We start from the raw sequence: 16,713 nt of genomic DNA on the forward strand, positions 1-16,713 counted from the left end.
GAGCAGTTGGCTGGGCGGTGTCTGGGTGCAGGTCTGCTCCAGGCTGAGGGAGCCTTAGGTCTGCTTAACCACATCCCACTGTTTCTGCAAGGAACTGGAATTCTTTCTTTCTTTCTTTCTTTCTTTCTTTCTTTCTTTCTTTCTTTCCTTTCTCTCCCCCTCCCTCCCTCCCTCCCTCCCTCTCTCTCTCTCTCTCTCTCTCTCTCTCTCTCTCTCTCTCTCTTTCTTTTTCCCAGACAGGGTTTCTTTGTGTGGCCCTGGCTGTCCTGGAACTCACTCTGTAGACCAGGCTGGCCTCGAACTCACAGAGATCCACCTGTCTCTGGGGTACACCCATCCAAGTTGTCAGCCTGAGCTGTGGGGAGTTCTAAGAGTGTGAGAATGTGGAACTTTTTTGTTTTTCTTGCCTCTTTGTTTTGAGACAGGATCCTCTGCATCACAGGCTGGCCTTGAACTCACTTTGTCATGGAGAATGACCTTGAATTTCTGTCCCCTTACTTCCATCTCCCAACACTGGGCTCACAAGTCCAGTTTATATGGTGCTGGGGATTGAACCCATGATTTTGTGCGTGTGAGATAAGCACGCTACCAATTGACTATTTAGTCCTTAGCCCCGGGTTTGGATTTTTGTTTGGTTCTGTTTGCTTTACAGTGCTGGAGTCCGTCGGGGCCTTCCACGGTGAGGGGAGCTCTCTATCACCAGTCTCCTCAGTCTTGGGAGTCTGCACTAAGTTCATCTAAGTCCCAGGAAAAGTGAGTTTCCCTGTGCCCCTCCCCCACCCGGTGCTAGTTTAGCCATCCCGGGCTTCCGTAGAATATTCCAGAGTCACCGCCTCACTCTTGGGAACTAGAAGTGAGTGAGATAGGGGCATCCCTTTGCTTTTCATACAGCACCCCCGGAGACGGGAATTATCTGACTACCCTCAGGAATCCCCCCCTCCCACGAGCCCCACATGTGATTAGAGAGAATACATTTGAATGGACAAAGACTTCTCTATAACATCACACAGCCACTGGCTTTGCAAATTTTTGTGTGTGTCCGTGTCCATGTGCGTGTGCATGTGTGTGTGTGTGTGTGTGTGTGTGTGTGTGTGTGTGTGTGTTTCCTACCAGTACAGGTGGCCTAGGAGGCTGGAAGAGGGCATCAGATCCCCTGTGTTGGGAACCTCCCACATTCCAGAACAAGGTTCCTCCCCCTTTCGATGACTCAGTGCCAACACTGTGTCATTACTGAAGGCCAGTGTGACACGTTTCCCAGGTTGCCATGTTCAAGGATGCACATGCTCCATACTCTCCCACTCCTGTAAGTCCCAGCCACCATGGCCTGTTCTCGCTGTCTCTTTGGAGTCACAGGGGATTGTGAGCTGCTAAACACGGTGTTGAGGTCCTTTGCAAGAACACCAAGTGCTCTGTGCTGCTGGCCATTTATTTCTTCAGCCTCTTCCATTTTGTTTCTTAATCGGCCAGTATTGGTCTCAACACCAATGACTAAGAAAGCAGGAAAGACCAAAAGTGGGGTGGGAAGCTGGGCTCCCTGGTCCTCAGTGTTGGCATCTGACCACACCCAGAGCAGCAGGTAGGAAATGAGAGCCTACAGAGATTGAACCAAGAGCCAGGAGAGACTGGCCAGGCACTGGGGGAACCGGGTGTCTGTTTCAGGCTCCAAGCAGCCTACTTCAGGCCCTGAGAGGAGGCTCCCGCAGGTCCCACTTAGTAAACAGCCCCAGGGACTTCCTGCTAACACAAGTGACTCTTCAGACTACTGAGCCGGCTGCCAAACTCATCCCTCTAAATTCCCCCGACTGCCAGGGCCTCCCTGGAGGGGCCCCAGGCGACGGCTCTGCCGGTGGGGTGGCTTCTTACTTTCTCAGCACCTAGCAGAGGGTGGAAGGCAAAAGCTGATTAAGACACTCAAGCCAAAACCGAAAGGAGGCTTAAGATTTCACCTGCAGGAAATTGTCCAGGGTTGCCGATGAAAGGTATACTATACCTATACTCAGAACGGTGGGTCGGCCTCTGCCACCCCTCCCCCATAGCACACTGGGTTCTAGCATGTACACCCTTCACCGTGAAGCTACCGGGTGCACCACGGTGCTTCATTCGAATTAGTTGAATTTTCTCGATAGCATGTGTTAGAAGCCAGGCATGGTGGATCAAGCCTAGTCCCAGCACTTGAGAGACAGAGACCAAAGGATCAGGAGTTCAAGGTCATCCTCCGCTACACAGCAAGTCTAAGACCAGCCTGGGCAACAAAGGACCCTGTTGCAAAAAGACATAAAACCGACAAAAGCAACGAGGTGTTTCATATGAGCCTGTGTGATCGGTACTGTTCCGTGCAGTTAAATGGTGTCAGCTGAGTCTTCAAAAACCACTTTTATGCCCGTTTTAAAGATGGGAGAAACTGAAACTCAGACCTAGATCCTGTCACTAGATGTGTTAAGTAGAAACTGGAGGCTAAATTCTGATTCTGGATGGTCCCTTTCTCTTTTTTTCTCTTCTGGAGATGTGAAGGCAGACAACCAAGAGTCTCCTGTGTACATCACATCTCCTGACACCTGTGGGCAGGGCTTGTACCACACATTTCTTTAACATCTCAGGCCACTGTCAGTCACATAGCACAGACTTGGAAAATGACTGCAGTCCAGAGCGGCACCAAGGGACAACCCACATCAGTGCTCTAGGTTTTTGTTTCTTGCTTGGAGTGTGGAGGCCGGCTCGCTCCCCGTGGCTTCACTGTAGACAATCCTTGACTATGGTCACCATGACAGCTGTTGCCCAAGCTGTTTTTCAGGAACTGAAACTAGTTGTAACGACTGACCCAGGCAAGTGTCCAGTGGGTGACCTTTCAACATCAGCTGGGCTAGAGCTCCACCCTTAGGGCCTGCTAATGCCACTGTTTTCTGGACACAGTCCAAGCAGAGCTTTGATGGCCCGCTTACCTCTGCCATCAGCTTTCTCCATGCCTCAGACCCTGCTTTATCTCACGGCTGCCCCTTACCTTTTTGACACCTAGGGCTCCTGCCTCTTCATGTCGGCTGCCTCGTCAATTCTCTTTGTTTGGGTGTGGAATATTTGCAATCATTTCAGCAACTAGCAGATTGGCATGCCAAAGAGTCGGCAAAACAAGCTTCACTTGGTAACCAGAGGAGCTGAATGATTGACAAGGTTGCCCAGCAAGTTTAGAAAAAGCATGAAGCCTGGCATTGCTGCCAGCAGTGTACTGAGGCAGGAGGATTGCCAGGGCTACATAGCAAGTGCCTATCTCAAAAACAAACAGAAAAGCAAGTTGCATAGGACCGTGGGGTTGGAGGGAATTTTAACTGGAGCTGTCTGATGACTGAATTGATAAAGGAGCGAGAGAGAACAGCACGTGTGGAAAGCAGTGGACTGGCCTTTCGACCACGAGATGGGAACTTCAAAATGACTTGATTTAACGGGTTCTTTTCCCTGTGCCAAATCAGTCACCTGGAGGACCCTACTCACCTTTTGTCCTTAGCCATTTGTGTCCCCTCTGGTCCTATTCTCTTGCTAAGGGGAACCTAGGGTAGTGGTTACTACCTCTTCAAAGAGGCCAAAGGAAAACAAACCACGTCTATAATCTCCAAAGGGCAAAGTTTTTTTTCTGAATTCCTCCCTGCCTGTCTCCACACCCCAGGCAGCGCTTGGAAGGAGACTTTCTATAACCCGGAGGCTTTTTTCCCAGGGCTTTCCAGGGGTGAGGAAGAGGAGTGTGAATAAACAAGTGGAAGGGAGATAAAGCCTGAGATAGGTGAGAAGTTTCCTCCATAGTCATGTGAATGAACCGCCCTTTTGGGAACTCTGGGGAGGCAAGATTCCAGTCTGTGCTGGGGGAGGGAAGCCCAAAGCCCAAGCCAAGGATGCCTCTCCCATCCCTCCCCGCCCCCACGCCCCCCACAAGCTACTCACATCTGCCTCATTCCAGAGTCCTGGGATGCAGAAGGACTCCAGCAGGTCACTACCACACAGCAGCAAGATCCGCAGCTCTGGGGAGGGAGAGCAGAGTTTGCAAAGAGCATCAGAGCGGGCCTGGGAGACGGCGGGCGCTCAGCTTTCTTCCCTCGGGAACACAGAAGTCTGCACCATTGGAACTGTGTGGCCCAGGTCTCCCTGACGACCCCATACCAGGGTGTCTGGAGTTCAATTCCCACCTCCCGATCCCCTTCCCCACCTCCAGTGGGATTTCCACATGCAGGGTGAGCAGTGCATGGAGGGTGGCCAACTGTCCTGCTTACCCAAGACACAGACACAGTCCTTGAGGGCCAAAGCATGATGGCGGGGCTTTCTAACAGAGACAGCCAGCTACATACTTTGCTTAAGGGCTTAGAGTCAGTCTCTCTCTCTCTCTCTCTCTCTCTCTCTCTCTCTCTCTCTCTCTCTCCATCTCCATCTCTATCTCTTCTCTCTCTCTCTCTCTCTCTGTCTCTCTATCTCTTTGTCCTCTCTCTGACCCTGTAGCCTAGGCTGGCCTCAAACTTGCTATATAGCTGAGACTTGAACTCTGGAACCTCCTGTCTCAGCCTCCCCAGTGCTGGATAAACAGACACTTACTTTTGTCTTCTCTCCGTTTGGAGCGTCCCGTGACAAGTGCCTAAGTAGTAGGGATGGGGTGGCAGGAGATCACTGTCTGCCAGGGAAGTGTCTGAGTTGATCACCTGTGCCCTCTTTTTGTGGCCGGCCATAGCCCTCAGCCAAGGGCTTGAGAAGCAAGGCCAGAACCACCTCCCCTCTTTACCCATGGTGCTTCCTGCCTGTCAGCTCTTTTTCTTCCCTCGTTAAGCCTAATTTGAATTATCCCAGTGAGGCCCATTGTCAATTGAAACTGCCGGCAGACGGGTGCTTATTACAGAAGAGTGATGGGAAAGGATCTAGATTCTTGACATTCCACAGAGTGTCCCACTGACAGGGTTGCCAGTGCGGATCTCAGGCTGCCCAGGTTTCGGCTTTATCCTGGTGTGTCTGAGACACTGAGCCCACATGTGCAGAGCTGACCACCACTCCTGCAGACACAATCCTACTGCCATGGCCGCTGATGCTGAGAGCCCAGAGTTTTTTGCCTGACTTACACCCCAGGGCTGGGCAAGGACTTTCAGATGTTGAGCTTGTCCCTGCTCAACGGAGAGTCTCCAGATGGGAATCAGGCAGACGGATAAAACAGCCAACATCTCATTGTCCAGATGTCCGGACAGTGTCTGCACTGGACCAGGGTCTGCACAGTCTACCCACCTTGGGGGACCCCAATGAATGTTGAGAGCTTATATTACTCAATGATCTGTTCAGGTACAGAACCTTAATTTGTCTTTATGTCCCCAGGGCCTGGCAGTGACTGGCACACAGTGGGTACTCAGACATGGTGAGTAGTTAAGCCAACAGATGAGGTAGTTACAGAGCCACACAGGCTGCCCTGGGAGAACCCTTGGGCAGTTTAGGGGCATTTTTACAATGTCTGGTTTCCATGTCCAGGGAGCAGAGAAGTATGTCATTGGCATCTGGTAGGTGGGATGCTTCTAAGTGAGTATCCCACAGTGCACAGGGAAGCTCCTCAACATAGAATTCTCTGCCCCTAAATACTGGCAGCATCAAGGCTGATAAGCCTGAACTGGGTTTTCCATTCTCATGCTAGGACTCGCTTCTCTTGCCCAGACTTTTAAAATAAGCCAAAGCACAGAAAGGTAGAGTGAAACCTCTGACTGTCCTCCCAGAATCAGAGCAGATGTGTCATTTGTGACGGACAGGTGACCCTGACAGAGTCTGTGGTCCCACGTGCAGCCACTGGAGGGCAGCAGTCATGTCCACATCTCCAGTCCACAAGCCCTTGAACCGGGGGTAGCCCCAGGGGAAGCAATCAGCGTTGGAAACAGAAGGATGGATCACCGCTGCCAAACAAACTAGGAGAAGGTGGCTTTTTCCTGGGATGTGTGCAAGGGGGTTTCGTTAAAGGAGCCTTGTGCGCACCCGGACCTCACAGAACATAAGGGTCAGGATGCAGGCTAGTTCCTTTGCCCTCCTCTGGGCTTTTCCTCCCTCCCCGGTCATCTTGACCCAGGGCCAGCAGCCAGAATCTGTCCTCTCCCTCTGCACTCCCTGCTCAAGAATTCCAGCTATGTGGAAGCTCAGTGGCCCACCCCAGTTCCCACGGTACACGGAAGCAGCCGCCACCTGTATCATTGCAAACCCAGAGTCTATCTGTCAGCAGGGGCCAAGAATTCTTCATTCCCTGGCCCATTATCCTTTTCAGATACTAGGGATCCTTTTCCCTTCTAGAGAGCAAAAAGGATCAGAGGTGGCTAGGCAGATGTATCTCCCAGTAGGGACAGCATAGCCTAATGTAAGCCCTGGGTGCTGGGTAGGCAAACAAGTTCATAGAAGTCCAATAGAAAGTCTGTGAAACACAGGAAAGATAAATACACATTGGAACACAATGGGAAACCCTAGGACTGTTCTGAGCTCTGCTGGGCAGAGACTGCCAAGAGGGGACAGTTCCTGGAGAGGGAGGATTGCAGAAAGGTGGAGTGCAGGGCTTTGAACCCCGCTCTGGAAGCTTTGCCCCATCTCTGCCTTCGGATGCTCTGGGCTTGCAAAACCTGCCTTCTTTGTGGGGTGTGTCCACTTTCCTGCAGACTTCAGAGCAAATAAGCTAATGTGTAAAGGATATTAAAGTCTAGAAAGGTAACTGGAAAGTAAAGCACCTGAATACTCCCTCGCTGCTTCAGTTTAATGCAGTTTGTTTAACTGCATGCTACTAGTATTTCATTTTTACTAATGGCTTTGCTTAGTAACTAGCTGTCAACATTTTGCAAGTGGTTCTAGCAAAGCGATATGAATTAACTCAGGCACGACTATGTCTCGAGACCAGAGATGTACCTCGAAACGTTACCACATCTGTGGGCATTAAAGGTGCCGAGACATGCCATCATTTCCATGCCCTTCTGCGGTGATACTTTATTTGTGCAACCCAATAAAGTTTATCTGAGCATCAGAGGAGAAAGCTAGCCATTATATTAAACATAGAAGTCAGGCAATGGTAGCACATTTAATCCTAGCATTGGGGAGGCAGGGATGTGTCTGGGTCTCTGTGAGTTCAAGGCCACACTGGGAACAGAGCCAGGTGTGGTGGCACACACCTTAAATTCCAAAACTAGTTAACCATAAAGGTCTGGAGGTCTGTACAGACAGACAGGAAATAACAGAGCTGGGCAGGAAGAGGAAGTGATGTAGCTGGACAGAGAAAGCAAATGAGAGAGCAGAACAGAAAGGCATATGGGCATGGGTAGACAGGAAGTAGCTCTCTTTTGGAAGCTGAAATGTCAGTGAGGTGAAGTTGGCTTATGGCTTTTCCTATTCCTCTGATCTCTCAGGTTTTCACCCCAACATCTGGCTCCGTGTTTTTTATTTAAGAAAACTGTTTAGCACTCGTCTACACCGCTCAGAACCACAGCAGAAGCCCAGACCCCGAGTGCACACTCAGAGGGGTATCAGGAAGGCAGCTAACGGATCTTTGCAGCTAGAAATGAAATCCATGTGGGTTGGAGGCCTAGTTGCCTCTCCTTCTAGAAATCCGCTGACCCTACTCACCACCTGTACCAGCTCCATTCTGGCCTGCCTCTGCCATCCTTTTCCAGCTGCAAGCATTTGGGGGACAGCCCCCCCCTCCCCGCAACATCTTTCATTCTGGAAACTTGGAAAGGCTTCAGTTTGCTGATTTGCTCCAATTATTTACACAGCTGTCAGCTCCTTCCCATCAGACAGCTGTTTGTAACCAGCTTCTGCCTACACTGGGTTGAACACAGGGTCTCGCACAGACAGCGGAGATGGATACCTTAGCTCCAGCCAACCCTTGCCTCCTTCTCGACTTTAAAGCCCGGGAGTCGGGACACTGCCTTGTTTGTGTGCAGTGTGGACGGGTGAAAACAATGGTCTCTCCCATTAGCACTGACGCTCAACTTTCGTTCTTTTCCGTGAGGGAGGGGAAGCGATGGAGGGAAGACCGGCAGTCGACCCACTCCTACTGGGAGGGCGAGTCCAGATGGGAGATGTTTAATGGGATCTAAGTAAGATTATCTAGAGAAGGCACATTGGGACAGTGGACCCTGCTGCAAACACACTCCAGAGGTGTCCCCCCTCCCCCCTCCCTGACATCCTGCTTCCGTGTGATCGGAGGCAAGAGGCTCCAAATGCCCCCACTTTCATTGTCAACTCACCAATCTCTTCATACCGCATCACTGTGCCCAGGTTGGCATTCTCATCTGGGGAGAGAGGAGGGGGGACATTAGGGAGCTGAGAGCCTCAGTGGGAATGGCTGGGGTGGGATGGAGAAAGATGTATCAGATGGGAGGGGCATCTCCTCCCTTCCCCAGACTGAGCGTCATATTTCTGAGATTTTCATAGTTAGACCGTCTCACTGGGAACCCAGTGACTGGCACACTCATGTTGAGCACCTTCTATTTCTGTGTCTTAGGCTGCCCACAAGAACTGTGCCCTTAGAACCTGGGACACAGGATTTGGGGTCACAGGAGATGGCCTCCTCTTCTTCCGTTGCTTCCTGGTTTAAAGAACCAACAAAATTGGGATGTAGCAAAAGCGGCAGAAAGAAGGGAAAGGCAGAGCCTCTGGCACGTGTTCCTGGTGTGCACTGTCTGCGTGGAGGTGCACAAGGTACACACATGTGCACACACACCAATCTGTAGGTGAGCTGCCTTGTTCCTGCCTCCACCTCCTCAACCGACTCTTGGTTCCTTCTCAAAATGCCCCAAACTGGAAACCTCCGTTATGGCAGAAGACAGCACAGAACAAAAGGATCGAGTTCTTTTGGCCCTTCCGGGCTCTTTTAGAGAGTAAATTTGGGGTTAGCAAGGGAAAGAGCTCTAGGGCCTGTGATGTTCTCACGCAGGCCGAGTCTTTGAGGAGCACACAAAAGACAGACGGAACCCAGGGAAAGAATGTGTGCCCACTGGAGGAATAGACACTGCCTGAACTGATCCGCAGCATCCAGGCCCCATGGGAAACATTCCAGTGTGCAGACGTATTTTATGGAGCGCAGGGTGAGGATGGAGCGCAGGGTGAGGATGGAGCGCAGGCTGGAGGAGGCAGATGGCCACGAAAGGCTTCCCAGGATCACCACATCTTCTTGCTCCCATCACCTCTTGACACTGTAGGTCTGGACATCCCTGCTTGCCTCTGGTCTATTTCAACCACGGCTCTACAAATGATCACCCCGCTAGGGTGGCCAAGCCGATACAACAAATTCCACAGGCAGGGTGACTTCCAAGCAGCAGGAATTTATTCCTGAGTGTTCTGGATGTTGAAAGCCCAAGATGAAGGAACCAACATGGGTAGCATCATCTCCTTGTGTCTTCAAATGGTAGAAGGGACAAGTTAGCTCCGCGGGGGCCTTTTATTTATCTACTTGTTGGTGTGCAATTCACCCTCATGATTTAATTGTCTCTCAAAGACCCTGGTTCCTAATCCTACCCCCTAGGGGGTTAACAATTCAATATGTGAATTTCAGGAGGTGGGGATTTGCCCATGAATTAAGAGAGGTGAGGAAAAAGAAAGACTGCCGGGGGGGGGGGGGGGGGGGGGGGGGGGGGGAGGAAGTCCCGCCCCCTTACCTACAAAGGTGAAGCGCTCCACGGGAGGGCGGACACAGCAGATCCTGGTGAGGCTTTCTCCCACCTTTCCCAAGATCTTGGCTATGGGAGAGAAGACAGAGAGAAAGAACCACTCACAACTGACACTGGTGTCAGCCCAGCATCGGGGCCACTGTCAACAACAGGGGTGTACTGGAGCAGGGAGGGGGGCTGGAACATAGAAGGCAGGAGGGAGGAGGGTAGAGAGGAAAGACAGAATGAGGACAGCCAGAAGTTCTTCCTTCTCACTCAGAGTCCAGGGCACAAGCATGTGAGCCATGGTCTATTTTCTTGTCATGTGTATTGTTGAAAAGTAGAAAATAGAGAAAAGGGAGATATATAAAGAGAAAAGAAACAGCACCCACAATCCCACATCTAGATAGAACCACAACTTAGCATCTTGGTGTATTATTTGTTTTCTGCCATTTTAATGAGCATAAGGCATGTATATTGGGTCAGATTGAAAATTTAAAGTGCATTCATATGGCTGCTCTTCTAATTCTTTTTTGTTTTTCAATCTGAGACAGGGTTTCTCTGTGTAGCCCTGGCTGTCCTGGAACTTGCTCTGTAGACCAGGCTGGCCTCGAACTCACAGAGGTCTTCCTGCCTCTGCCTCCTGAGTGCTGGGATTAAAGGCATGCACCACCATGCCTGACTGCTCTTCCAATGGTCTGAATCTTAAATGTCCCCCAAAGGCCATGTGTTGAAGCTTGGCCCCGAGCTGGTGACCCTGTGGGAAGTGATAGAAATTTTACGAGGTGGCGTCTAATGGAAGAAAGTTAGGTCAGTGGGTGTGTGTCCCGGTTTCTCCCTCTCCTCCCTTTGCTTCTGACCACCACAAAGTAAGCCGTCTCCTCTGCCACTCACTCCCATGATGCTGTATGCTTCCACAGCATCAAAACATCACCAAGGGCCCCCCGGACTAAGACCTCTGGAACTTGAGCCAAATACATCTTTGTTCCTTTAAAGCTGATTTTCTCGGGCATCTTGTCACAGCAATGGAAAACCGCTGTGACTAACACATTTCTCATGAACTTCTCAGTGGGTTTGTCCCAAGTCTGTCCTAGCCACTCAGTCCCACTGGACAGTAATACCCAAATTCAAGGGGCCCTCAGCCTGTGGCAGACTCCACACTGGAGTCATCTCTGCTGGTCGAAGGAGGGCACGCCTGCCCATGAAGGTGGTCTTCACAGTAGTCAGGACCCTAAGTGGCTGAGAGGTGGCCTATGTGGCTCTTCCGTGATTGATGTCTCCGGGCCCTAGTCCCCAAACTTGCTTAGCACCCAGTATAACTACATGCAAACTGTGGAGTCCTAGCTCTTCTTTATAGCTTACTATGTTTATAAAAAAGCAGGATTATAATAGTCTGTGGTCTCCGGGCTTGAAAAGTAATGGGCGTCTGTGTCTTGGAATTTGTATTCGGTCGTGTTTTGTTTGAAACAGCATTTCGTGTAGCCCAAGCTGCCCTTAAAACCCTGATCCTTCTGTTTCTACCCCTCAAGTCCCGGGACACAGGAGTATGCCACCACACCCAGTGTCAACTGTCAGAATTGACCTGAGAGAACCCTTTAGAGCATGTCCCTCGGACCTGACAACCTTCGGAACTGTCCGGCTCAGGCCAATCACAAACCATCTCTGGATCATCTTACTTTTTATTTGTCAAAGGAAAGACAGCGTCTATATCACAGAATTACTGCATTTAATGAGAACACAAGTAAAGACCAAGAACAAAGCTCTGTAAAGCGCACAGTGCTAGTGAGGAGAACGTTCTGGTGCCTTTGCTCTTTGTTTTTGAGGAGGTGGCTGAGAGTATGGGCATTATATATGTAACGTGACTCATGGCCCTGCTACTTACTCACTGCGACCCTGGGTGAGACCCTCAACCTCTTGGAAAGAGGCAAAGAAAAATGCTCCCTTTCATATATGAACTCCCTACTTAAGGCAATTATATTTATATTTAAATATGTAAGAAGGCACGCTGTCTGCTCTCCTCTTCTCCCTCCTCCCTTCTCTTTCCTAGGCTTCACCCTCCTCCTCCTTTCCCTCCTGCTCTTCCTCTTTCCAGACTGACTAACTCAAATGCTGGGAGGGCCCTCCAGGAGATTCTGAAGATGAGAACCTTACCCAGCATCCCTTACCTGCGGTGGGCTTGGTGGTCACGTTGCTGTTCTGGTAGATGGGCTGCGTGTTCTCGTGCTGTGGCTGTCCAATCACGGGCGTCATGGAAGGCGTGTTGACATTAGAGAGGATGCAGCCCGTCACCCTCTGGGGAAAGGGAGAAGCTCTCAGTCAGTGAGTGTCCTTAGCCAAGTGACACTGAGAATCACGGCCCAGTTGTCCCCGTGGACATCTGTCTACCCAGCAGAGTAAGGTGGCCTTGAGCCAAGGGATGGTCTACACTGGCAGGGAACAGAGTAACTCAGTAAGAAAAGCTTGGAAAGTGACATCACACAGCCCTGGGCCGCAGATCAGGCTCTCCTCCTTCTAGATTTTTGTTGTTGTTGTTGTTGTTGTTTGTTTGTTTGGTTGGTTGGTTGGTTGGGTTGTTTTGTTTTGTTTTGTTTTGTTTTTTGAGACAGGGTTTCTCTGTGTAGCTATGGCTGTCCTGGAACTCACTCTGTGGACCAGGCCAGCCTCAAACTTAAAGATCCACTTGCCTCTGCCTCCTAAGTGTTGGGATTAAAGAATTACTCACCCATTGCCTTAAATTTTCTATTCACTTATCTCTACTTCCTGAGTGCTGGAATTTACTGGCTTCAGTCATTCTTTGCAGTTAAAAAAAAAAAAAAGGAGTGGGAGGCACTACATCTAGGTGGAAATCAGCCAGTCTCCTCTCTAGGAGTTAGCCCAGTTGGGCCGATCAGTCTCCTGGCCAAGGGACTGTCCCTCAGGAATTCCGGCCCACCTCAAGCCATTTTGACTGTGGCAGAATTACTTGAACAGGTTCATGCAAGTCTGGCTGGGCTGTGGAGGGCCTGACGCTGCCAGGGCTTTGGGTATAACCTTCTGCATGCCATGGCTATGCATGGCATGTGCTCCCTGCCTGCTTCCTGGGGCTCCAAGGAGATCATAGGGCGAGGGTGCTCTGCAGGCGTGAGGAAGGTCAAACCAAACAGGGATCATCACCACCTCAGCCTCTGCAGGCCAGACACGTCAGTAACACGGCCAGCTAGAGAGCAGTACCAGGCAGAGCAGGATGTATTTGTGTCACACAGGAAGTGTGGGGTGAGTTCCAAGTACCCTGGGGCCTGCTCATCACACTTCAGAGCCGCATGGTGTCTTGAGATACATTATCCATTAACCTGTGTTACCAGGCCCACTGACCCCTCCAGCGATGTAGAACATAAGGGGCTGAGAATGTGGCCTTCTCCACAGTGGAGCCAGAAGCAACTCCCCTTTACCCAGGGTCAGAGAGCGACAGAGAACTTCAGGCTAAGTGCATATTCAAGGTCCCCTCCCTGAAAGGCAGCAGCACCTCTGGGCCCAGCTTCCATATGCCATCCTGCAGGCAGAATGCCTGGAGTCCTTCTGAGCCCTCAAAGAGCAAGGCGTTTGTTCTGTGGGCTAATCCACTACTTCCATCTGCTCCTAACACAAGAAAGTCACAGCAACATCCAGCTACATCTGTGAGGTAGCTTCCCAGCCAGCTTTGCGGGCTCCTCTGCCCAGCTGTGGCTGACAGATTAGAAGGGTGATCTGCTCTCTTTCATTATTATTTTATCACCAGAAAAGATAGTGCCACACTGTCACTTAATAGCTACTCTGTGGCTGAGGAATTTCTCTTGCTGCAGCCTTAGTCTCTTGCTCTGTCCAGGAAGAAAATGATTGGCCACATACCCTACCCTTGCCTGAGTCCTGCTCACCCCCCCCCCCCAAAAAAAGGGTCTCCTGTCCTTAACAGTTCTTATATAACTCAACCTTGAATGGCCATCTCCCTGGCAAGTTTACCCTCCAAGCCGGGCACACCAGCCTCATTCCAGGACTGGAAAAGGTGGGATTATCAGTGAGCAGTTCTGCTCCGAGGCTGGGGACTATCTGTAAACTACATTGTCAGCCAGCCTCTGCCAGGGGCTGCTAAAGCCAGAGCTTGAAAGTGTACTTCTCTGGCTCAGGCTTAAGCTTTGGCATGAGCAAAAGAGGAAGCTCCCAGGAAGCCGGGGCATTTGGAAAACCATGGCCAGATTCCATGACCCTATAGCCAGGCCAGCATTCAGGGATGCTAGAAGGGTTCCTAACTCTCCCTTTATCATGGAGCTTAAGGCCTCTGTGTGACTAAAAAGAACACAGGTCCTCCAGTGACACTCCCCTCACCAACTCCTGCGGCAAGTATGAGGAATAAACTGATGGAAGCCACTGATAATTTTGTTATCACAGCACATCCTCACCTATCCTGACTGACACAGCCTTATACAGGAAATGAGGTGTCTCTTTTTAAAAGGCTGTGCCGTTCATTCTCTCTCTCTCTCTGCGTGTGTGTGTGTGTGTGTGTGTGTGTGTGTGTGTGTGTGTGTGTGTGTGTGTGTGTCTGTGTCTGTGTCTGTGTGGGGGTAGGTGCAGAGGGGAGCAGTATCCACAGAGGCCAGGGGCATCAGATCCCCGGAACTCGGGTCCTCTTTGAGAGGAGTATGCACTGTTAACTACCCAGCCATCTATTCAGCTCCAAGGGGTCTTCTGTCACTCTGTTGTGGCGAGCACCACAGAAGAGTAAGGGAGAGGAACCCATCCATCTCACTGTCCTTTCCAGAGGACCACAAATGAATCAGGACAGGTGCAGAGGCTTCTGAAAGATTGGTTCTGTTTAATTCTACAGAGGAACTTGACAGACTGAACAGCAGTCTGCTGGTCCTCCATGCGCCTCTTGCTCCTGGTCTTCTAGGATGTTCTGGACCCTAAGTCACATGTAGGAAAATGAAGCCCAGCTGTGTGGTTGGTGAAGTGTGGAGTGGTCGTGCACTGTGCCATGAAGAGGGGACGGTGACAGTCCCCCAACAGCACGGAGGCAGGTGGGACGCAGGTCTCCTTGGATCAGAACAATGTCTTGTAGGTTATTTAGGGTTGGGGACTCTCCACACAGAGTGTGGCCACAAAGGACAGTTTGCTGTATCTGTCACCTGTCAGTCAGGCTTTTGGTCACAGAGAGCGCTGTTTTTCATGCTGTCACTGCTGACTTCGTGGGCTGATGTTGGCCTGTGAAGGGCACCCTGCCCATTGTGGCTGGTGCTGCTGTTAAGCAGCCAGCCCTAGGTCACTGCAGGTTCTAGACTGCAGTGGGGAACACAGGAGCTCTCCTGCATCCTCGGTCAATACATATCACTGTGTGTCCTCAGGCACAGAGGCTCCTCTCTGTGCTTCCTGTTACCCACTAATAAAGCACAGTCTTCCATGAGGGTTTTTCGTTTTTTGTTTTTTTTTTCAGAGACAGGGTTTCTCTGTGTAACTTTGCGCCTTTCCTGGATCTCACTCTGTAGACCAGGCTGGCCTCGAACTCACAGAGATCCACCTGCCTCTGCCTCTGAGTGCTGGGATTAAAGGCGTGCGCCCACCACCGCCCAGCTCCATGAGGTTCTTATATGGAGAAATGCATGGGAATGAGGGAGTATTGATCCTTAGACATGGCATCCTATCCTAGAGTGGGAACCTAATAGATGGGGAAGGAATCTGACAACTTGTACCAAGTTGAAGAGGATATCATCTCTGTTTTGTTTGTTATTTCTTAATCTTTACATACATTACATCCCACCCACAGTTCCCTACCTCCCCTCCTCCCATCTCCATCACCTCCCTCTCTTCCAGATCCACTCCTCCATTTCCCTTCAAAGAAAAGGAAAACAGAGCAGGCCTCTCAGAGAGATCAACTGAACATGGCATAACAAATTACAGTGAGGCTGGGCCCAAACCTTCAAATCAAGGCTGGACGAGGTGACCCAGTAGGAGGAAGAGGGTCCCAAGGTCAGGGAAGAACATCAGAGCCCCCCCTCCCACTGATAGGAGTCCCACAAGAACAAGCTACATAACCATAACACACATGCAGAGGACCCAGCACAGACCCATGCAGGCTCCCTGATTGCCGCTTCAGCCTCTGTGAGGCCCTAGGAGCCCTGCTTAGTTGATTCTGTGGGTTCTCATGTGAGGACACTGACTTTTAACGCAGGCTAATGACAATGAATTTCTGATCCTCCTACCTCTACCTCCCAATATAGGGGTTCACATCCCCACATCCAGTTTTTATATGTGGTACTGGGGATCACACTCAGGATTTCACACTAAGCAAGCACTCTAGTAACTGAGCTACATCCTCAGCCCAAAGGGCATCTCTGTTCCTTTCCCAGCCCCCTTCTTCCCTCACTGAAGGCTTACAACTCTATTCTTCGTCCCACCTTGAATTGGCTTCTCCAGCTGATGACCGCTGCCCATGTCAAGTCCAGCCCCAACAACAACCTATAATCCCCAAATGGGAGGGCAAGTCGGAGAGTCGAAGGCAAGGCAGTGAGGCCGGTGCTGGAGGTCCAAATTCCCTATCTTCCCTGGTGCCAAACACATGCTGGTCCACCTTACCACTGGCAGGGAATCGGGAAACAGATGCAGCAGGGCAGCAGGGCAGCAGCCTCCTTCCCTGACCCTCTCCTGCACCCGGCTCATCCACCCATCCTCAGCCATGGCCCAACTCACCTTCATGAGGTCTCGATGGTGTTCCAACACGCTGCAGGTGGTCTGCCAGGTGTCTTGGTAGCACTCCCATGGGTCCACTCTGCCATCACAAGAGAGGCTGTGCTTAGTCTCCATGCCATGCATTCTCTCCTCATTGCTGCCTTCCAAGGCAGGCCTGGCCATGTTGTGGACTTAGATCTCAAATCAGGTTAAACCAGGCTGCGAAATATGTTCCCGAGCCCCAGTGTCCCTCTCTGTAAAATGAGAAGAATCTAGCACAGGCAGGTTAAGGAAGATGGTGGTGTGAGCCTCCCTGAGTTTAACCCCAGCTCAGCACGCTTTGGAGTGCAGGGACTTGGGAAATTTTGTATGCATAGTGCCTTGTGCTTGTATGCAGGGTGCCTTGTGCTTATTTTCA

General features: G+C 50.9%; 1 protein-coding gene across 2 annotated transcripts in view; it reads right to left on the minus strand.

Moving 5' to 3' along the window:
* Positions 1-16,713, minus strand: part of Nmnat2 (nicotinamide nucleotide adenylyltransferase 2) — a 162,629-nt gene that overhangs the window by 18,180 nt on the left and 127,736 nt on the right. For both annotated transcript variants that reach the window (XM_036202266.1, XM_036202267.1), the window contains exons 4-8: positions 16,317-16,395; positions 11,786-11,912; positions 9,630-9,710; positions 8,220-8,264; positions 3,928-4,004 (exon numbers count right to left, since the gene is read on the minus strand). In XM_036202266.1, coding sequence (XP_036058159.1) covers positions 3,928-4,004; positions 8,220-8,264; positions 9,630-9,710; positions 11,786-11,912; positions 16,317-16,395 — 409 coding nt within the window. The remainder of the gene's footprint in view (positions 1-3,927; positions 4,005-8,219; positions 8,265-9,629; positions 9,711-11,785; positions 11,913-16,316; positions 16,396-16,713) is intronic.

The sequence above is a fragment of the Onychomys torridus genome, chromosome 11 (assembly GCF_903995425.1).
Source record: "Onychomys torridus chromosome 11, mOncTor1.1, whole genome shotgun sequence".
Classification (NCBI taxonomy): domain Eukaryota; kingdom Metazoa; phylum Chordata; class Mammalia; order Rodentia; family Cricetidae; genus Onychomys; species Onychomys torridus.